This window comes from Exophiala spinifera (assembly GCF_000836115.1).
Source record: "Exophiala spinifera strain CBS 89968 unplaced genomic scaffold supercont1.1, whole genome shotgun sequence".
In the NCBI taxonomy this organism is placed as follows: Eukaryota; Fungi; Ascomycota; class Eurotiomycetes; order Chaetothyriales; family Herpotrichiellaceae; genus Exophiala; species Exophiala spinifera.
This window is the reverse complement of record NW_015622513.1, coordinates 5,849,688-5,870,613: the sequence shown is the minus strand read 5'-3', so window position 1 is coordinate 5,870,613 and position 20,926 is coordinate 5,849,688. Positions and strand designations below refer to the sequence as shown.

Sequence of the window (20,926 nt, the reverse complement as noted above, 5' to 3'; positions counted from 1 at the left end):
TGTGAATTGACCAGTCAAACTTGTTCACGGAGGTGTCTGGACGAGGATTCGTCGACCGCAACGGTAGTGTTGTACTCCGTACCACGGACGACGTTTGCGGTATTCTAGTTACTGTTCGCCCAGTGACACGTTCCAAGCGAGTTGACCAAGGATGTACAAAAAGCGCCGGCTTAGTCCGTGCAATTTTCCAGAATTGCCTTCTATAGGTACATACTTTACAGGGCGTCTGTATAAACAGGTCTCAGCTCCGAGGGATGAGAACCTCCCAGTTTCAACAGCAGCGAGACGAGCGCTTCCTTCTCAATCACAACCCGGCCGGTCTCCAGCAGATCCTTCACGTCGACATCTTCGGTGTCTTTGAGAACGCCCTGTTCGCCAATCTGCTCCATCTCGTCGAAGATCCTCGGCTCCTGCTCCTGGCGCGTCGCAGTGACCAGGAGACTTCTTCCGTGAGCTTTGCCCCAATGATTCGCTTCAAACAGATTGTTCAACCAGCGCGCTCCAACGTCCTCCGAAGGCAGTTTGATCTCGTCGTTCAGAATCACGAGTTCACCCTTTCGATGACGGTAGCTCAGAGCAATCCGGAAGGCCTGCGCGTACACCTTGCGTTGCAGCTCTGTAGAAAAGTCTCTCGGGTGCGGACCGAATGCGACACCTCCGCCTCTTCTGATGGGTGACTTCTTGTCACGTACACGAGCCCTGCCGGTGCCTTTCTGCTGGTACAGCTTGCGGTTGCTGCCGTGCACGTCGAATCGCCATTTGGTGCTGGCGGTCCCTTGGCGCGATGCGTCGGCTTCGTATACGACGGCTCGGTGGAGGATATCTCGGCGCATCGGCGCATCGAGAAGCTGGGGTCGATACCATCCAAAGCGCTTGGGCTCAAGGGTCGGCCAAGAATATATGGTTTTGATGATGGGGCTCTCGAGGGTGTAGACAGGTGATGATGAGGAAGCAGAGGTATTTGAGAAGCCGGTTCCGGTGGGTAGTTCTTTAGCAAGGTCGGCCACAGGCATATCCGCTTGAGAAGCAAAGATGCGGGTTAATCGAGGCGCAAGACATTGCTGGAGCTGGTCAGTTGAAGCAAAGACAAAAATCTTTCCAAGGAGTGCACACCGTCAACGGGTCGGAAATATTGAGCCTTTTGAAGCCCCTCGAAAGACTGAGGAGATTATGAGACGCAGTAGTATGCGCCATCTCTTCTTTCCGGTGACAGTGCCACCGTTGAATGCTGAACACTGCACCTTGAAAGGAAGATATGTATATGTACGTATCCAAAGAACCGCAGCAGCGGGAAGCCGCAACTACAATTGTCCGAGATGCCAAGCACCGTTAGTCGATGAGACTACGGCGGAGCATTAGACCCACGAAGGACGTCCGTCTTGAACCCAAGCTACTGTACATTACTAGTCCAGATTCGGCGATACGAGCCTCTTTGAGGAAAGCGACATATCCGCATCGCAGACGGAGTACTCGTTCTCCAGAAGACAAACCTCAAAAGATTATCCAAGCACCACACTAACCACGGCTCGTACTTGGATCTGTTTCATTGAGCCTTTCGAGCCTGCTGGAAGAAAATCGTCTCCATGTCATTCGAACCTAAAGCCCCATCGTCTGCATTGCCCCAACTGACGGTAAGGCATTTGAGAGCGTGTCGACTGCCATCGCGATGTTAAATCCGACGGATATTGCGGTTGCCAGATGGGCTACACCTGGTAAGAGATGCGGCACACATTCGAATATGGGACAAGAAGAGGTATAAAAGAGTCACTGATTCGGCACCCGTCTCTAGCACAAGGGATCGTTCAAGAGCTTCTGATACAACAGACAGGCTCGTGGCCTCGCAACTCACTCTCTTAGTACTCGTTGAACACTTGGCTTTGTTCTTTGACCAGTTCGTACTGCCCCTGCTTAAGCAATCATGGCCCCTACCAACCGCGCCGCATTCATCCCCTCCAAACAGTCACATCCAATGCAAGTCGGCTCGGCTCCGTACTCGTCACCAGGCGAGAACGAGATCACCATCCGCACCCGTGCCGTGGCCATCAATCCAGCGGACCATCTTCTCCAGAAACTTGGCATCCTCATAACCAAGTACCCTGCAATCCTCGGCTGCGATGCTGCGGGCGACGTTGTCGAAGTCCATCCCAGTCTCAGTTCAAGATTCTCGACCGGCGACCGTGTGTACGGCGCCACCGCTCCCCTGCAAAACAAAGACGGCCTCTACGCTTACTCTGGTTTCCAGGAGTATGTCGTCATGAAAATGCCGTCCATCGCACATATCCCCGCACGTCTTGATTACAAAGACGCAGTGGTCCTTCCTCTCGGCGTGTGGACAGCCGCAAGCTGCATCTTTGACGAGAATATTTTGGGCCTGGCAATGCCCTCCGCGGGGCGCGAGGCGGGCAAGGGCAAGACCCTGATTGTGTGGGGTGCGAGTAGCAGCGTCGGAAGTTGTGGTGTCCAGATGGCCGCGCTGGCAGGTTATGATGTGGTTGCCGTTGCGAGCGCGAAGAATCACGACATGGTCAAGAGCCTGGGAGCAAAAATGGCTTTCGATCACAACGATGCCACGGTTGTTGATGACATTGTCACATTCTTGAAAGGAAAGGATGTGGTAGGCGCTTACGATGCGATTTCCAAAAAGGCAACGCTGGACAGAGTGTGCGAGATCTTGGACCGGTGCGACGCAACGAAGAAGGTAGTTGCCTCTGTGAGACCTGGTGCTGAACAGGATGCAACTCGCGGCGTCAAAGTGACGACCAATTTTGCGTCTGGTAAGGCGGAAATAGGCTCGGCCATCTGGCCGTGGTTGGAAAGGGCACTCGAGGCGGGCGACATGAAGTGCATGCCGCAGCCAGAAGTGGTCGGTCATGGATTGGAAGCCGTGCAAACAGCAGTTGACTTGATGGGCCAAGGTGTCAGCGCAAAGAAACTGGTACTGACAATGTAGGCATACAAGGACGCTCATAGCCTCAGCATGATAGCATTGTAGTCCCGATGAAATTGCCACTTGGATGTCCTTCGCGTATTGCGCCGGCGGCCGAGTAACATGGATACTGGACTATGCTCCCCAACAATTGATACATAAACAAGAAATGGTGTTGATACATTGTTTGAGTGGTATACGGGACTTCTCGTGCTGGTCGGCAACCTACAGCCTCGGGTATTATGATAGTACAATTTTCATAGGCACACGTACCTTGGGCCTAGAGCCGTCCCAGCTTCCACCTGGCTATCCGAGATTGTACATCTTCCCACGGTATTTGCTTGATCTTCCTGCCACTGGGATCTTCCCCCTCTTGAATGACCACGGTTGGAGCACCAGTGCCATGGCCCTTGTTGTCTACCTTTCCCGTAAAGATCTGCCTTGCAACCCGCCTCAGATCAGCGACGGTAAGAGCGTCGATCTTGTCACACATCTCCTTGACCCCGACTTTGCGGCCGTGGGTCTGAACCTGCCTACCTAGATCCTCCAACTCCACCAGACGGGATTCAAGGTTCATGAGGAGGCTGAACCGTAGTTGATTCTTCGCTCGATTGACTTCGGCCGCCTGCAGACTAGGGAACCCGGAATCGAGAGTGAGCGCCTGCAATTCGCGGCACATGACATCGACCATATGCCCAACACGTCCAGGTTCACATGCTGCAGCAATGCCAAAAAGACCACTGTCGGTGTAGCTGTGATTGAAGGCCATACAACTCTCCACCCATCCATGTTGATTGAGCACGTTGGTATATAATCGTGAGTACATTCCTTTGCCCGGTCCGCCAGCCGAGAAAGACCCGCCTCCTCCAAGCAGGGTCTGCAACGTGGCTTGCGCGTAGATATCACCCGACGAGATCGGCAAGGCTTCGAAAGCGATATGGACATGTGATAGCGGTATGGACAGATTGTTTTGAGGAACTGGAAGCGTAGGCAAGGCTAGATAGCCTCCTGTATAGTGAGAGGGCTGGGAAAGGAGTGAAGTTGGGTCGGGCTGAATTAGTGAAGGATCTAAAGGCGAGACGGTCGCTTGATGTGGAGCTGAAGTTGAAAAATTGCTAAACCCAGGGAGTTTTGAGAGGAATTTGTTCGTTGGTGATTGCTGGGAGTTCTGGTACGGCGGACTGGACGCTGGTGCATCAATCGAGGCTGATTCGAGTGACGATTGGGTCGTCGGAGTCTCTGTCCGGGCCATATCTCCAAAGTATTGTTCTGTCAACTTGACGGCCAAGTCGTGTTCAATGCCCGCAAATGCAACGACTATCCGCTCCGGCCTGTAAAATTTGTTTCGGTATTTCATGATCAGATCTCGATTAATGTAGCCTAATCTTTCTTGCGGACATAGCAGAGGATTGCCGAGCGTGTTGTCTTTGTAGGCAGCCATATGCATCAGCTCCGGAATAATCAAGTCTGGTTTAGACCATATTTCTTGTATCTCATACTGGGCAGTGTCAAGTTGCTGTGCCACTTCTTCGTCGGTGATGAGAGGGTCTCGAATGGTATCGGCGAGAAGCGCAATCGTGTCAGGGACGGCGGAGTTGAATGTTGCAGATTGATACATCAAAGCTTCTCTCGAAGACGCACACTGAATGTTCCCTCCTAGTGACTCGAGGCTCTCAAGCATTTGATCCGATGATCGTGTCTTTGTGGACTTGAAGGCTAACCGATCCACGATGTGGCTGACTCCGCGCAGTGACTCGTCTTCATATCTCGACCCTGCATCAACATACACTCCCACTCCCGCGAAAGGTCCCGGTAACGATTCGGTCGCGACTCGGACTCCATTTGGTAATTCTGTGATCTGGTCCAGCTCGACAGGATCCTGATGATAGGAAATAGTCAGAAGAATGATCACACGATATCGTCACTCGCAAGAACTTACCTTGTGCAGAGGATCCCGGACCGTGGCATAGTTTCGAAGGAGTGGCCTCGTCTGCCTGGAATTTAATCTCGCATTGCGCAGCGCTCTGACAGCAGCGGACCGCATGCTGACGGATGGCGGATGACTGAATATAGAATATAACAAGGAAGTGTGTTGAAGACTGCTTGTTGCAAGAAAAAGCTGCGAGGCTCGGCAATATCGCGTGTGGAGCCCCGGCGATAGGCGGTTGCGGCCAATACCCAACCATTGCCACCAGTACGAGTACAAGGTCAAGTGCTCGGTGGCTCGGTGGCTCTGGACAAGTACTCGTAGAAGGCATCTGGAGGAGACTATGCCGCCGACTCCCTCGAAATGAGTACCTGTAGTGCTCAGGTAGTCATGGCCGCGCTCAAAGATTCACCTCTATGGTACGAGTAATGGCTAGTTCTTCAGTGATACATCTAACAGGCTTGAGCAAGGCCGGCAGCGCCTAATGGAACCTCGAACACCCATCTTTGGCTCCTCCGGGTAGCCATTAGGCGGCTGCGGCCAGAGGGCTTTAACTATCAGACCCCTATAAAGAACACACTTTCTACACCCTAAGGTACACACCTAGGTACCTAGCTATAGGCTATTGGAACCCTGAAATGCCCTTCTATTCACCCGAATAGCTTTATCAGCCAGTAAAGATATAGGTATCTACGCAATGGCCTCCTGGGATGAACCCACCAGCGACCAAAAGTATGGGGAAAGCCGTGGGACTCGTTCCTTTCGACGCCTATGATGTCGATGGCTGGAGAGCTACAAGTAGTCGATGCTGTGATGAATGCGAAGTACCGATCAGGGCATAGGATTGACGAAATGGCTACTAGGCTGGCTGGTGGTAAATAGGCAAATAGCTGGTACCTGTCCATCCTCCTCGTCGACGGTTCTCCCCCTTCTCTTTCGTCCTGAACTTTTGATTTTCTTTGTCTCTTGTTGCCCGTGCCAGAGAACACCAACCATCGTTAACACCTCCCTACCTAAGCTACCCAGTAATTATTAGCGCCCTCCTCCAGGTACGAGGACTTCGTCTTGGGTACCCTTGCGCCCTGGTCCAGGGTACATCGCTGTTACCGGGTTGCACCTAAGAGTCTACAAGCCTCTACGAGCCTGCTGAGCCTCAAGTCCAAACCTGAATCTTCCCTCTTCGCCTGCGGCGTTGAGAACTCTGCACGCCTACATACCTCTGGATGTGCAGCTGACCCTTAAGGCGACACCTCGTACAATATTAGAGTCGAACCCCGGCTTGGGGCTACCAGGAAGGGGGCCAGAACCCTGCACTCGAAGACCAAATCCCTGGGCAAAAACACTCCCCTCGCAAACCGGGCACTTCGACATCCCCGTCGCTGCGACACTTTGGCCATCGACTGCTGCGCTGCCTGACCCTCCATAATCGTTGCGAAGAACCAAACACCTCTCCATATCTTCCTTCCTCTCCACATTCAACGTCATTCCCATGATCTCGTCGCCTACGCCTGTCACCTCTGGTGCCACAGCAGGTGCAGCTGTTGATCTCACAAGAACCTCTTCCAGACGTCGTGGCCTGAGTTATCTTCGCGCTTTGTCACATAGCCGCTCGGGTCAGACTAGCCCCAACGAACCCTCTCGTTCTCCGAGACACTACTTCCAACGCTCCTTGAGTTACAACGAAAATCGGCCAGACGCTTCTGTCACTGGCAGAAGGAGAAGTGCCTCGCGTCCAAACGAGCCGACGAGCCCTCTTGCGACCGATCCTCCCCAGGTTCCTCCCCAGCAAGATACTTTGAGACCCTCTTCACCCTCCAGAACGCAAGCCATACCAGTTCGACCCGCCCCTTCTCCAGCTGTGCCGGTTTCCATCCAAGGGAGTAGTACCGAAGACATGGCCAGACACAGAACCTCGACCGGTCGCCGACATACGAGCAGTCACCCAGCGGACGCTCCCCTGGCTGATGGAGCAGCCTCGAGGCCTCCGAATGCAAGGACGGTTTCGAAACCGAAAGAAGGACAAGAAGGAGACTCAAAACCACATCTCCCTGCTATACGGTTTTTCCCGCACCAGGAAGTGAGAAATGGCCGGCCGTCTCTCACCTTCGCTCCTATTTCCCGTACCCTACCCAGCGAATCTTCCATCATTCGCGTCGGAAGATATTCTGAACGTGAAGGCATTCCCTCTGCAAACCCTACGGGCCCTTCGGATGCTCCTGTAGGCTTCAAGTCGAAAGTGGTTAGTAGAAAGCATTGCGAATTCAGTTTTGTGGATGGGCAATGGCAGATCAGAGATGTGGCCAGCTCATCAGGAACCTTCTTAAATCATATCAGACTGAGTCAACCAAACACCGAGTCACGTTTGTTCCCGATCAAAGATGGAGATATTGTTCAGCTGGGTATCGACTTCCGTGGCGGGGAAGAAATGATCTTTCGGTGTGTCAAGATTAGGATTGAATGCAACAGAGCGTGGCAGAAGAAACCCAACAACTTCAAGTGCGTGCTGTCCTCAATGGGCGTCTCCATCTATGCTGACCAAAATTCTAGTAAAACCAGACACCAACAGCTCCAAAGCCTTGCCAGAGACCAGCCATCCGCAGATTCAAATAGTGGCGAATGCTCAATTTGTCTGGGCTCTGTACTGGTATGTTCTATGTGACTCCCGCGACAGGATTACACTGACATATCCCTAGCCATGTCAAGCATTGTTCGTCGCTCCATGTGCACATGTTTGGCACTATAAGTGCATCAGGCCATTGCTAGAGGGGAAAAACAGCACCTACCCTCAATTCCAGTGTCCTAACTGTCGCGCCTATTTCGACCTCACAGCCGACGTTGACATCGCCCAATCAGACATTGACGAATGGATGGGAAACACCGATGAGCAAGAAGATGCGGCTAGCAACGCTAATGTTGCCGCTGCCAATGATGCGAATGGTTCTGCTGCTCAAATTACACATGATGGAGAAGCTACCGACTCAAGTGCTACTCGCGAGACTCCAGATACTTCGGAAGACTCTGGTGAGCACCCAACTGTGACTGTATCCGATCCCATCGATATCCCGAATACTTCGGGCGCGGCTGCAACGCCTCGTATGTCAGGCTTGTTGGCGAGAAGACAGGCTTCGAATCCAGAATCTCCAGAACTAACCACTATGAATGGCAATATCGACATGCCAGACCGACCAGATGAAGACGAGATGGACACAGGCCTTGATCATCAGCGAACAAGAACACAAACCCCAGACCCTGAACATGTGATCTCCGGCGAGGGTCCACTCACCCCTAGAAATGACGCCGGACCGTTTGTGTTTGACGGGAGCGCAGGAAGATCAGATGCGAGAGAACTGGTTGTCCCTGGAATTCCCGAAATAACTGGAGGATCTCCGGCTCGATGAAAGGATCGTTTCGTGGTATATTCCTGTGTACAGGAAAACGGTTCGGATTGGCATGGCATGGATGGGTTTGGTGCCGAAGAAATTGCAAATAGGCGACTATCTCTATTTCTGGGGGGCGCCATTCTGACAAAAGCACAAAGTTTCAGCGTCTACGGCAGCATTATTCGGCATTGTGAATTTGGCATTTCATTGTGAGCGGCTCGATTTCAGCAGCTTTTAGGTACAGAGCGTCTTTCAGCGTTTAGTATGATGAGAATCATGAACATGAACCATTTGCCTGTGTCTTTGTATCACCTTAGTTGGTCACTGAAAATCAGGCATGGCTCGTGGGCTGCGTCGGCTTGGGTACGATGATCGCCTGGTTAGGTTACCGGCATCTTCCTGGATCCCCGTTGAGACTCTTACAAGCTCCATGGCCGTCTGCTTGAATAGAGCACTCCTTGAGTGAGGTGGATTCTCGTACGAGACTGCGCATGTTGTGACACCTCTTTCAGAATGGCCCACTTGAGTACCATGTTCGGCATCATCGGAATCGGCCCGTACCAGGACTCAGGAGTGATTGTCGCCTCTACATCAAGCCAAGCTGTGGCAGATGGTGTAGGCGTGTGAACCTCCACGACGTAACAGAGAATTTGTGCACTGGGTGTTTCTCGCTGGGGACAGAGATCGAGGTGACCTGGACTGGCCTGGACAAGGGAAGATGGGTAGATCCAGCTCAGCCAACTCCTATCCTGGCTCTGATATACTACACGTACACAGAGACACAAACTCCCTCCCTCCCTCCCTCCCCCTCTCTCTCTCTCTTTTACTCCCTCTATGACTCGTTGTCTAGCCACATCTTTTACCATCTCTCTAACCCACCCGGCGGTTGGTGGCCGTCTGCTATCCTATCCAACCATCTCTCGTACCTTCTCAACGCCCCTTCCTCGTCTGGCGTCATATCCAACCATCCCTCGTACCATGTCCGCGCCTCTTCACGCGGCGCCCTCTTATCTTGCAACTGCTTTCAATGACAGCCATGAGCCGGGATTTTCCAGATGGCTCTTGATTTCGTGACGCAACATGCGCAGGTAAAAGGCGAAGCGGGTGACGGTTATGCTCCTTTTTCGAATGTGTCATCGCATACCGGCACTACTTCGTGGTTGGCTTTTGCACCACCGTTGGATTTGCAGTTGGGTGTCGGAGGCTAAGTCGGAGTGAGCAAGTTTGTCGGGATAGAGTATTGAGCGGCCCAGTATGCTGTACATGGAAGGAAAATAAATTAGTAGATGCTCCTTTCTTGACGAAGTTCTCAAATTTTCAGAGAGTATAGAAGAGGAGAAGGAGAAGGAGAAAGAGAGAAGGGAAGGGAAACAAAAGAGAGGATCCAAGTCAAGACACGTACCGAGTTGAAGAGAGATAATCGCTTTACGGCTCTCTGCAGTACCGTTCCATTCCTGTGGAGTTGGGCGTGTGACGCTCTCGGCCGGGCATTCTGGCGTTTCGAACGATTCAGGAAATATTATCTGCGCCATCGTCCGAGATGACTGTTGATGAATATTCGACTAGAACCAGTTCATATCCAAGGAGCAGAGGGGACTCGATGATGATGAGGGCATTGGAGAATTGCATCGAGAATGCTGCACCCTATGTTGATTCAAATACCATTCACGCATTTGCGAAAAAGGTAAATCAAGTAGGACATTCAACGGTGTCCAGAACGTTCTGGATGACCTTGTCAGGATCAAGGTCTTCAACCAAATACTGTGCGGTCGCCAGGTCAGTACCATATAGAGTACTGCGTTCGCGGCTGGGGGTGGCTATGATGAGTCGATGTGGGTATACTTTCCTCGCCGCCAAAGCAATCAGCGAAGGGGTGACATAGTCTATCCCATGCAAAGGTGCGAGGTACCTCAACATCTAATCAGTGATCAACTTTGCACTTTATACTTAGGGGCTTACTTTGACAGAGCGAGAAACAGCGTCGTCGCATATGGGGTAACACCTCCATCGACGCCCCTCTCTATCCGCAGGAAAGCGACCAAGTCCTGCAGATATCTTCGTATTTCAGGAGTGATGATTGCCGCCTCGCCCTCGGCACGAAGCTGTTCAATTAACTAAAGACGATCAGCGTTTAGCATGTGGAACAACAACAACATAATATGTACCCTTGGGCCTATTTGACGAGACGCAAGATGCTGCCCACGTCTCAGACGTAAAGACCTGGAGTCTGAATAGGTGGAGGGGTTATCTTGGTCATCATCGGCTCCGTCGATTTCTTGCAGATTCGGAAATCCATCTTCTGGGTCATGGTGGTGTGAAATGAAGATCCGATCGTTCTGGACAGGGATCAGAAGACATACAACTTCAAAAAAGGGGCGCTATCATACGAGGTGACCATTCAGTTCGACGTGCCTGGTATCCGTGGTCACAATTGGGAGCAGCAAGAACACCTTGGGAGCAGTATGGACTGTTGTTCTGCTGAATATCCTCTTCCTGAGGATCAGCTGGCATTTTGTTAGGGTGATGTAAATCCTGGACGACTTCAACTGACCTCCAGAGCTTGGATTTGGACATCTTCGTGGGCGAGGTTGAAGTCTTTTGCAATCACCACATTGACAACCTGCCTGGTGTCCAGTGTCGTCTGGTCATGTTGAGCTGAAGTAAGTCCCCGAAAACTAACTTCAGCGACCTTAGACCGAAGATCAGATTCCTACAGAGCGATTGTCAACGAGCGGCAGAGCAGACAGAAGAGAACAAGCCTTACTCCCCCAAAGTCATCGTCAGACTGATCCAGGGTTTCACGATCCACCTTGCTATTATCCAATATGGCTGCTACAAACTCGTCGATGGATTGGAGGTCATGCTTATTGATGATTATGTACGATAGATTGAAGATATTGCAAACAATCTGAAGATTATTAGGTTGGAGCTCGTAGTGCAAGATTGCTAACATACCAGGGCCAGTTCTGAGGCAACATCGTCTTGGAACTCCCCAGGTGTTTGAATAAGACAATGTTGTTGCGCGATAAGGCTGAGCAGGACAGCTAACTCCAGATCGGTCAGGTTGTTGACATGGTCAAGAAAGACTTGACGATCCATCATCGCCCGGGTGTCGGTTTTCCAGGCTTGATGGTTTTCGTTTGTTGTTCTGCAAAACCAAGATACTTCATGATACAAGAGTCAGTCTTACATCAGAGTCCCTTCCACTGCATTTCTGTGCTGTCCAGGTTGTCAATGGGTGAGTGCAAGTGAGTCGCGAAGTAGCTGGACGGCGATTGTCTTGCTTCGGCGTCGTATAGTGCCAAGGCGTCTCCTCATTGGTGGACAACAAACGACGTTCGTGGCCTTCAATCTTCCATCCTCCCGAGTCGTTTAATCATCTTTAGCAACAATCATAACACACGGTCTGATGGATGACTCGCTCCGATGACAGCACCAAATCCCAGAAGTGGCTGGGAGAAGATAGGCGATCAATTCTATCAAAAGATACAGCTATACGAGTCTGTTTTTGACCGAGACCTTGAGCTTGAGAACTACCTGGTGGCGGGAGCGCCGTACGGTGGAGCGCTAGGTAAGCATCGCATCGTCACGACTGACTCTAGCTAACACACACCAAGCACTATGGAGAGATTCTAGCAAGATCGCACGTTATAGAACTGGCCAATCGACAAAGTCCACAATCGACATTTACTCAACTTCGGGCAAGCTCATCAGCAACATCAACTGGGAGAAGGGCCCGATAAAAGGCTTAGGTTGGTCAGACGACGAGAAGCTATTGGTCGTCACCGAGGACGGCACAGTACACTGCTACTTTGGGCTTTACGGGGACTTTCAACCGTTCTTGCTGGGACATGGCGCGGAAGAGTATGGTGTTGTGTCGTGTCGATTTTGGTCGCACGGTTTCGTCGCTCTTCTGTCCAACAACGCATTGATCGCTGTTTCTTCGTTCGACGAGCCGAGGCCACGGCTACTTGCACAGCCTCCGGAAGGTGAAATACATTCTTGGTCTCTTATTCCTCCTGCCTATACGCTTTCAAGATCAGTCGAGGTCTTGTTGGCAATTGACAAGACCATTATCGTCGTTGATGCCTCGGAAGCAGATGATCGAGGTCTATCCGATGGTCCTTTCAAACATGTGAGCGTCTCACCGAACGGAAGGTTCGCAGCACTCTACACCGAAGATGGCAAGGTGTGGGTGGTGGGAAGCGACTTTCAGCAGAAATACAGTGAATATGACTCTAAAGCAAAAACTACACCGACACAGATATACTGGTGCGGAAATGACTCTGTGATCTTGGCCTGGGAAGACGAGATTCATATGGTTGGCCCGGATGGCGGGGCGGTCAAATATTATTACGACGACCAGGTCCACGTGGTGCCTGATATTGACGGCGTTCGACTGATCACGAATGATTCTTGCGACTTCCTGCATAAGGTACCGGACCAACTAGAGGAGGTCTTCCGGCTCGGGTCAACCTCAGCAGCGTCGGTGCTAGTTGACTCCATCGAACTGCTGGAGATGAAATCCCCAAAGGCAGACGAGAACATACAGCGAATCAAACAGAACCTGCCGGAGGCGGTCGAAACATGTATTCAAGCCGCAGGCCACGAATTCAACCAGAATCTGCAAAAGCAGTTGTTGCGCGCGGCTTCATTCGGCAAGTCTGTTCTTGACTTGTACAGCAGCGATGAATTTGTCGACATGTGTGAGGACCTGAGGGTATTGAACGCTGTCCGCGACTACCGCATTGGGCTTTTCATGTCATACGAGCAGTACGTCCGCCTCACGCCGGAGAGGCTGATCGCACGGTTGGTCAACCGAAGAGAATACCTCCTGGCCATCAAGCTCTCCGAATTCCTCCACCTCCCTCTCAACAAAATCTACGTCCATTGGGCAAGCCAAAAGGTCAGAAGCTCATCCGCAGATGACGACTCGGTGAGGGAAGTTGTAGTTGATCGTTTACGTGGAAAACATGGCATCTCTTTTGAAACAATAGCCCGAGCAGCTTATGATGAAGGTCGAGGTCATCTCGCGACGACACTCCTCAATCACGAGCCAAGAGCGGGAAAACAAGTCCCTCTACTCCTCAGCATGGAAGAAGATGAGATTGCCCTCAACAAGGCCATTGAATCAGGTGACACCGATCTAGTGTTCTATGTTCTGCTTCAACTGAAAAAGAAACTGCCATTGGCGACCTTCCTTCGCACAATCAGCGAAAAGCCCGTGGCAGCCGCGCTCGTCGAGAGCTCAGCAAGAGCACAAGACCAAGAGCTGTTGAAAGACCTGTACTACCAAGACGATCGACCAGTTGAGGGCTCAAATCTCCTGCTAGAGGAAGCCATGCAACAGCCTCATATTCAGGCAGTCATCGATAAGCTTAAGCTTGCTGGCAGACTGCTCACCGATGCTAAAGATCCCACTGCTACCATACACAGCAGAGCCCTGGGAGAGGCAGCTCAATTGCTAAAGATGCAAGAGGCATTTGACAAAGACATCACCGACAGTAGTGGTAGTTATGTGGGCCTCAGCGTGAACGAGACGTTGTTCCGACTCGTCAAATCCGGTTATGGCAAGAGGGCTGTCAGTGTTCAGAATGCCTTCAAAGTACCTGAAAAGACATGGTGGTGGATCCGCCTTAGGGCCTTGACTGCAGCTCGATTATGGGGCGAAGTGGAAGAGCTCAGTAAGAACAAGAGATCGCCCATCGGTTGGGAGGTGAGTGCCCTTTCTTGTGAAGCAAAACATCTTCTGACAACGTGCAGCCCTTTTATAATGAAGTGCTCGGTGCCGGCAACACTCGGCTTGCCGCATCATTCATACCCAAATGCACCAATCTGCAACCGGCAGAACGCATCGAGATGTGGATCAAGTGCGGCATGATCGTCAAAGCGGGCGAGGAGGCTCTGAAGGCCAAGGATCTTGCATCGCTAGAGTCTCTGCGAGACAAGGCCAATGGGCAGCAGCAAGTCGAACTCGAGAGAATGTTGACTCAGTTGAGGCCAAAGAAATAGACCTCTCAAGTCATGTTATCTTATCCACCTCGTCCTCGACGTCGGTAGTTGGAGCGGACGCTGTTCCGTCAACGACGACTAGCTTCGTCGCTGGAGCGGAGACAGGCACTCGCACACCCTCCACGATCTTCACATCATTCATACTATCCTCCATTTCTTCATCGACCCAACCGTCGTCCTCCGCGTCGTCTGCGTTCTCTCCTAGAATTGCCTTCATCTTGTCGAAATTTGAGGCGCTACTGTTGACATCGTCCCACAGCTTCTTTCTGTCTCGACGTTTCTTTAACCTAGAACCCGCATCATCCACCTTCTTAGAGAGTTGGTCCTGCACCACTTCTGCTCTTGCCAGGCCTTTCTCTTGTCGCCGTCGCTGACCTTTTGTCAGAGGCTTCTGTTTCTTCTTCGCCTTAGTGACACCGCTGTTTGGTCGAGGGGCTAGGAGTGGGGTTGACCCTGAGGCCCGAGGAGCCTCGATTAGGGATTTGTCAACATCAATGGACGGGGAGGTGGCTCTCTTAGACGCTCGTGACCGTGGATTTGCTTCGAGACTGTTAGATGGGTTCCAAGATAGAAATCGGCGTCTTTCTGATTCATGCTTACCCGTAGCATTCTTCTTGACCTTGGCCGTCTTCGCCATCTTGGAAGACTCGGTCGCTATTTCATCCAACGTAAACCTAGCAATCTAAGAACGAAGCGGCCAGCAGTTGAGGGATATTTCACGCAGTCTCGAACACCGTCCTGTGCCAAACCACTTTTTTTGTGGGGAGCGCGCGATCTACACGGGCAGCATTCGATGTTGGGATTGGCTCAAGTGAAATGACGTCGGCTGCCTGTTGACATGCCAGCGGCGCCTCACGGACACTGCAATCAACACCACTGTCGCCTCTATCGAATCGCTTTCCAGCTCAGTGTTCATGTCCTCCCGGACCAGACTTTCACATAGTCTCAGCGACAGTGGGCTCGTCTACAACGGTCTGGCTCCTCATCCACTAGGCTCATGGCGCCTTCAAGGCCATTGAAACGCCAAAAGACGAACCCTTCAAAGCCGCCAGCGTCACTATCAGATCAAAAAGAGCCCGCCAACATTCCTCTTCCACCAGAGACTTCCCCGAGCCCGACTACAACGGTACCCGCAGCATATCCAGAGGAGGGGAAGACATCAGTAAGCCATCGACCGTCAGTCTTGGTACACTGCTAATCGGCGACTCGCAGTCATGGATCAGTCGCACTTGGCCTCGCAAAGCACGACCAGTCGCCCAAGTTGCGCGTGAAAGTGTGCCTTCAACCTCTAACACTGCCCAAGAAGTCGTTTCAATTGTCAAGGACAAGGCCAGGTCGCTGAGATCACCATCTTTGGCCATGACCCTCGGAAAGACTTCCTCCAATCGATCCCTACCAGTCGACGCCACCACTACAGCTGTGAATGCTACTGCAGAGGCAACTACCAACCCTATTGCAGAAGCTACGGTTAAAAACGACAAGAGGAATGCTTCATTAGAACCCAGTGATAAGACTGTCCCAAACAGCAGGATAGACAAGATCACGCAGGAAGACGATGGTAAACCCGAGAAAGCAGCCTCGAACAACGTCCCTGTCCAGCAAAACATTCCAGGACAACAGCAGAACTCCCAAGGAACATGGTTGAGCTGGTTAGCGAGGAGAGACGACTCTACGATGAGATCAACAGATGTACAGCAGCCGCCCACCTCGGACATGGAAAGTGGAAATACGCAGATTCCACCCACTGAGGCTGATACAACAACGACCTCCCCGACGACGACAACAGAACCGCAAGAGCTTCCTGAAAATTCCAGGAACAAGAGAAGCTGGTACCAGATGTGGGGTGGGGATGCGTCAGCTAGACCTCAGAAGGCAGCGTCTTCTTCCGTGGAAACAAACACGGCGGGGGCAGACACACCTCTTCAAACCAACAACCTTGATATACCCGCTCCCCAAACTCCCAAGACTACATCTGCGTCCCAAACTTCGTCCCTCGAAACTTCACCGCCGCCTCAACTATCTGGAGATGGCTCTAAATCGGCCGGTTGGGTATTTTGGTCTCGAGACAGGAAATTGCAACCGTCGGCGACGCTCGAGAATGACCCTCATGTTGGTGAGATTGCTATTTCCGGCACCCCTTCACAAGCAAGGCCAAAACGCGCTTCGATTAGTCTGCAAGAAGATGCTTCGAGGCCGGTGGTGAAACCACCGCAACCTCAGGACATATCAAAGCAAGTCGAAGCTGAGAAAAATGCAACGGGTAAGTCAAGTACCGCAGAACAAGTTTCGGCCCCGAAATCCGAGAAGAAGACCTCGACGAAGAAAGAAGGCAAGTCCACGAAGGCGGAATCGTCTAATGCCACGGCAATCGCCAGAGAGCCGGTTGAAGCCGGAACACCAAGGCAACAGTCACCGGCACCATCAAAGAAAGAAGCGCCTAATCTCTTGCTCCCTGCTATCAGTGACACGTTGAGCTCCGAAGAGCATCCTTCTATATTGCAGCAGCTTGCAAGATTGCTTTACTATACCAAAGGCCCCGACATGAAGCACCTTTCGCTCATCAAAGACCCGCCAAAGATAAAGAACGCACTTGCTATTGGCGTGCATGGTTACTTTCCAGCCCCTCTGATCCGTACCGTGCTAGGTCAGCCCACGGGAACTTCGATCAAGTTTGCAGACATGGCCGCTAAGTGCATCAGGAAATGGACGCGAAGTCACGGATACGAGTGCGAGGTCAAAAGTGCGGCGCTTGAAGGTGAAGGCAGGATCACTGAGCGAGTCGAGCTTCTGTGGAAATTGCTTCTCAACTGGATCGACGAAATCCGCAAGTCAGACTTCGTCATGATCGCTTGCCACAGCCAAGGGGTTCCGGTGGCCATTATGCTTGTCGCGAAACTGATCCAATTTGGTTGTATCAGCGGAGCTCGAGTTGGTATTTGTGCGATGGCGGGAGTCAACATGGGTCCATTCCAAGAATACAAGTCTCGTTGGATTAGTGGTTCTGCTGGCGAGTTGTTTGAATTTTCTGACCCCAACAGCAGTGTATCCAGGAGTTATCTTGAGGCAATGGAGGTGATACTGAGATTTGGAGTCCGTCTCACCTTCATCGGGAGTATCGATGATCAACTGGTGTCTATGGAGTCATCGATTTTCGCACCTCTGACCCATCCTCATATATACAGGGCTGTTTTCATCGACTCACGTGTTCATGCACCAAACTTTCTGTCACATCTCGTTGGCTTCGCCCTGAAATTACGCAATGTTGGTGTTCCAGATCATGGCCTTATCCGGGAACTCTCTTCACCATTAGCTGGAAGCTTGTACGGCGGTGAAGGTCACTCTCGAATTTATGAGGACGATGCTGTCTATGACATTGCAATTTCATTCGCCCTGGAGACAAATGCTCTGAAAGACGTGCCGATATCAAAACGCCAAACGAGTGCAACTGGTGCGAATCCTTACATTCTCCCATTCGCCATGCGTGGCATCCTGGAGGAAGATTACGTCAAGACGGAGTTACAAAACGAAGCGAGAGAACTTCTGGCTCAATTTGACGACTGGAAGCCGACCACGAAAGCACTGAAGGATGTCAAGTTCAGGCTCGAAGGGATTAGGTCGAGACTCTGAACTATTGCTCAAGGCCTATCCCTTCCGAGGGTGTATGGCAATTCAAGCAGTGGGACCAATGGGTGTGCTGCCAGCACGTCATTGCGTTAACAGCAACCATAGTCTCCTTCACACGGACAGATGAAAGAGAGACAGTGGACTGCTTTCTTCGGAGCTTGATGCTGGGAACCTATGGTTGGACACTGGGTCCCGACTGCCACTCCAGGCAATCACGTCAGGAGCGCCATCTCAACCAACCCTCCCATTCCGGGGACTCATCACATCAGAACAGCTTATCCAAAACCTCCGGAGCACAACGAGCTCATACTTGTCAACAAGTTCTGCACGGCTCTGCAATGATTAATGGATAATGCACAGGCTTTCAATATTGACCCGACACGGATTGCATTGTTTGGAGGAAGTTCAGGAGTTTGAGTTGCCGCTGGTATGGCCATCATGGCCAGGGATAGAAACATCCAGGCAGCAATGCTGAAACAGACACTTGTGGAATCTATGGTAGATGATCGCGACCTCGCACCCGACGCAGCTCACGCCGTTGCTTACAGGAAGGGGGACAACAACGTGACAGGGTGGGCAGCTCTTCCTAGGTAAGAAAAGTGAAAAGGGCGATGCGGATGTCTCGTACAATGCTTCTCTCGCCCGGGCGAAGAGCCTGTCTTGGTTACGAGCTACCATCGACGTAGTGGACTCGGATCTGTTTCGAGGCGAAGCTGCAAAATTTGCCATACGAATTGCGGCCGACGACATTACCATTGAATTTCACTTGTAGAGTGGAGTGCGTCATGCATTTGGGTGGTTGGTAACGAGAGCTGCCCTTGCAAAAAAGGCTACGGGAAATAGCATTGCTGCGATGGGCAATCCGTAGCATGAGAATGCTGGTTGAATGGCAGGTCAAATAAGAGGGGAAGTACTGAGATCATCTTAAACAAGCCATTGCACGCGGCGCAGATACATTGGTAGAAGATTTTTCCATTCATGTATAGAGAGATGTTAGATACAGGGGTACTACGTGGCCGTCAGTCTTGAAGAGTGTTTTCAAACACTCGAGGTCCGGGAGACTCAGCCTCGTCGTATTCGTATTGCCGTATGCGCACAGCCTTGTGTCGCACCTCGTTACCCCAAAGTCTGTGTTGATGTCAACTATTCCGTACCTGAATCCCCGCTTCGTCGCTGCGCATTTCCGCAAACTGTTGGGAGTGTCGTATGGGTGATTATCATGTATCTGCGCCTCTGGACGCATGTACTCAACCTTGTTGCCTGTGTGGTTGTTATCGTCGCCGCGGACACCGAGTTTGATTTCAACTCCGACGCCGACGTCTACGACAGCCACCTTACATCTGACGATCAACAGGTGTTTATCGGGCTCTGTCCTGATTACACGAGCTATGCTCGCCACAAACAGTCTGCTGCCTCGCTACTTTGTCTCGACTCTTCGCTGACGGATGCTGTAGTAAGCCTTTGAGCGAAGGCCCTCTAGAACTTCCTTATCAACGACCGCACCCTCTCTGTCGCAAGTTCTCGTCTCCAGCGGTGGAACAGGTTATAGAAGATTTATACCCGCGACTGAAGGATCCAGACCTGGCACAGATCTTCCGCAACGCATTTCCCAATACATTGGATACCACTGTACTGTGGCACGTCGATGGAGTCCAGAAACATGCAGAGAAGTCGCGCTTGTTCCGGGACCGGGGCAAATGGGAGGGCGCCCAGTCCTTCATCGTGACGGGCGATATCAACGCTGAATGGCTTCGTGACTCGACGAACCAACTTGCGCAGTACCAACAGCTCGCGAATTCTGCAGAAGATATCTCGAGTCTACTCCTCGGTGCCATCAACACGCAGGCCGAGTTCGTCATCGCATCGCCCTACTGCAACGCCTTCCAACCTCCTTATCCGTCCCGTCTCCAGCCCGTTCACTCAGGCCAAGAAGACTCCGTTCATCCCGCGTACGAACCCAGTGTAGTCTTTGAGTGCAAATACGAACTCGACAGCCTGGCGGCTTTCCTGTCGCTCACGAACCAATATCACACCTCCACCAATTCCACCGCGTTCCTTACGCCCCGATGGTACAAAGCCCTCGGTCAGGTCCTCGAAGTATTAGACGATCAGTCGCGCCCCACGTTTGACCCTGGCACGGGCGCATATGAGAAGAATGAATACACGTTCTCGCGCCCGACGCGCCTGGGAACTGAGACACTCAACCTCGAAGGAACAGGGAACCCTCTAGCACAAGGCACGGGCCTCATCAGATCAGCATTCCGCCCTTCTGACGATGCTACGACTTTTGGCTTCCTCATCCCGGCAAACGCAATGATGTCGGTCGAATTATCTCGCACCGCGGCACTACTCCGGGCTGCGTCCTCCACAGCCTCCGCCAAGGAATCGGCCTGGATGGTCCAAGTCTCCGAGAATCTCGAGCGCCGATCCAATATCATCAAAGATGGGATCTACAAGCACGCCGTGGTGTCTCACCCGGAGTTTGGGCAGGTGTTTGCCTACGAAGTCGACGGATACGGAGGCCGCCTGCTCATGGATGACGCCAACATTCCGTCCCTGCTTGCTCTTCCGCTCCTCGGATTCGTCGACAAGGATGACGAGATCTACCAGAACACAAGACGCATGATCCTCACCCAACGAGGAAATCCATACTTTCTAGTCGGCGACAAGTTCTCAGGCATCGGCGGTCCGCACATTGGCCTTCGAAACGCGTGGCCGATGAGCGTGCTCGTGCAGGCGATGACGAGCACCGACGACGCCGAGATAAGCGAGTGCGTCGACCGCGTCAAGAACGTGAGCATCTTTGGCCTAATCAACGAGTCCGTTGACGTGCAACGGGGGGTATGGCCTGGCGGAGACGGGATGACCAGGAGTTGGTTCGCGTGGGCCAATAGCGTTTTCGCACAGACGGTGCTATGGCTTGCGGAGCATAAGCCCCATTTGGTCATGAAGGCAGAAGAAGACGGGTCGTTCAAGAGTTATCGAGTTGGTCTGGGGTTCGCAGCATCGAACCAGTGAGGAACGGGCCCCCCGGGAAGGGACGGTAGATATGACCTG

The 20,926-nt window shown here is 52.0% G+C and overlaps 10 protein-coding genes across 10 annotated transcripts; 6 read left to right on the top strand and 4 right to left on the bottom strand.

Moving 5' to 3' along the window:
* Nucleotides 1-215: 215 nt before the first annotated feature.
* PV08_02153 (50S ribosomal protein L4) lies at nucleotides 216-1,194 on the bottom strand (the record flags this gene model as incomplete). Its single annotated transcript, XM_016376513.1, has 2 exons — nucleotides 216-1,061; nucleotides 1,114-1,194. The coding sequence occupies 2 exons, from the start codon at nucleotides 1,192-1,194 to the stop codon at nucleotides 216-218; spliced, it is 927 nt and encodes a 308-aa protein (XP_016241789.1).
* A 724-nt stretch (nucleotides 1,195-1,918) lies between these two features.
* Nucleotides 1,919-2,950, top strand: PV08_02152 (uncharacterized protein; the record flags this gene model as incomplete). The annotated part of the gene is made up of 1 exon (XM_016376512.1): nucleotides 1,919-2,950. The coding sequence occupies one exon, from the start codon at nucleotides 1,919-1,921 to the stop codon at nucleotides 2,948-2,950; it is 1,032 nt and encodes a 343-aa protein (XP_016241788.1).
* Nucleotides 2,951-3,206: 256 nt separating this feature from the next.
* On the bottom strand, nucleotides 3,207-4,970 carry PV08_02151 (uncharacterized protein; the record flags this gene model as incomplete). The annotated part of the gene is made up of 2 exons (XM_016376511.1): nucleotides 3,207-4,805; nucleotides 4,866-4,970. 2 exons carry the CDS (start codon nucleotides 4,968-4,970, stop codon nucleotides 3,207-3,209), a joined length of 1,704 nt encoding a protein of 567 aa, XP_016241787.1.
* A 1,777-nt stretch (nucleotides 4,971-6,747) lies between these two features.
* PV08_02150 (uncharacterized protein) lies at nucleotides 6,748-8,251 on the top strand (the record flags this gene model as incomplete). The annotated part of the gene is made up of 3 exons (XM_016376510.1): nucleotides 6,748-7,349; nucleotides 7,401-7,497; nucleotides 7,547-8,251. 3 exons carry the CDS (start codon nucleotides 6,748-6,750, stop codon nucleotides 8,249-8,251), a joined length of 1,404 nt encoding a protein of 467 aa, XP_016241786.1.
* Nucleotides 8,252-9,922: 1,671 nt separating this feature from the next.
* On the bottom strand, nucleotides 9,923-11,332 carry PV08_02149 (uncharacterized protein; the record flags this gene model as incomplete). The annotated part of the gene is made up of 7 exons (XM_016376509.1): nucleotides 9,923-10,142; nucleotides 10,193-10,347; nucleotides 10,399-10,569; nucleotides 10,621-10,737; nucleotides 10,785-10,943; nucleotides 10,998-11,141; nucleotides 11,189-11,332. 7 exons carry the CDS (start codon nucleotides 11,330-11,332, stop codon nucleotides 9,923-9,925), a joined length of 1,110 nt encoding a protein of 369 aa, XP_016241785.1.
* A 327-nt stretch (nucleotides 11,333-11,659) lies between these two features.
* On the top strand, nucleotides 11,660-14,245 carry PV08_02148 (uncharacterized protein; the record flags this gene model as incomplete). The annotated part of the gene is made up of 3 exons (XM_016376508.1): nucleotides 11,660-11,804; nucleotides 11,851-13,949; nucleotides 13,997-14,245. 3 exons carry the CDS (start codon nucleotides 11,660-11,662, stop codon nucleotides 14,243-14,245), a joined length of 2,493 nt encoding a protein of 830 aa, XP_016241784.1.
* A 10-nt stretch (nucleotides 14,246-14,255) lies between these two features.
* Nucleotides 14,256-14,882, bottom strand: PV08_02147 (uncharacterized protein; the record flags this gene model as incomplete). The annotated part of the gene is made up of 2 exons (XM_016376507.1): nucleotides 14,256-14,785; nucleotides 14,846-14,882. 2 exons carry the CDS (start codon nucleotides 14,880-14,882, stop codon nucleotides 14,256-14,258), a joined length of 567 nt encoding a protein of 188 aa, XP_016241783.1.
* A 360-nt stretch (nucleotides 14,883-15,242) lies between these two features.
* On the top strand, nucleotides 15,243-17,872 carry PV08_02146 (uncharacterized protein; the record flags this gene model as incomplete). Its single annotated transcript, XM_016376506.1, has 2 exons — nucleotides 15,243-15,407; nucleotides 15,458-17,872. The coding sequence occupies 2 exons, from the start codon at nucleotides 15,243-15,245 to the stop codon at nucleotides 17,870-17,872; spliced, it is 2,580 nt and encodes an 859-aa protein (XP_016241782.1).
* A 435-nt stretch (nucleotides 17,873-18,307) lies between these two features.
* PV08_02145 (uncharacterized protein) lies at nucleotides 18,308-18,641 on the top strand (the record flags this gene model as incomplete). Its single annotated transcript, XM_016376505.1, is given in 2 exon segments — nucleotides 18,308-18,459; nucleotides 18,470-18,641. 2 exon segments carry the CDS (start codon nucleotides 18,308-18,310, stop codon nucleotides 18,639-18,641), a joined length of 324 nt encoding a protein of 107 aa, XP_016241781.1.
* Nucleotides 18,642-19,088: 447 nt separating this feature from the next.
* Nucleotides 19,089-20,887, top strand: PV08_02144 (uncharacterized protein; the record flags this gene model as incomplete). Its single annotated transcript, XM_016376504.1, has 2 exons — nucleotides 19,089-19,273; nucleotides 19,324-20,887. The coding sequence occupies 2 exons, from the start codon at nucleotides 19,089-19,091 to the stop codon at nucleotides 20,885-20,887; spliced, it is 1,749 nt and encodes a 582-aa protein (XP_016241780.1).
* Between the last annotated feature and the right edge of the window lie 39 nt (nucleotides 20,888-20,926).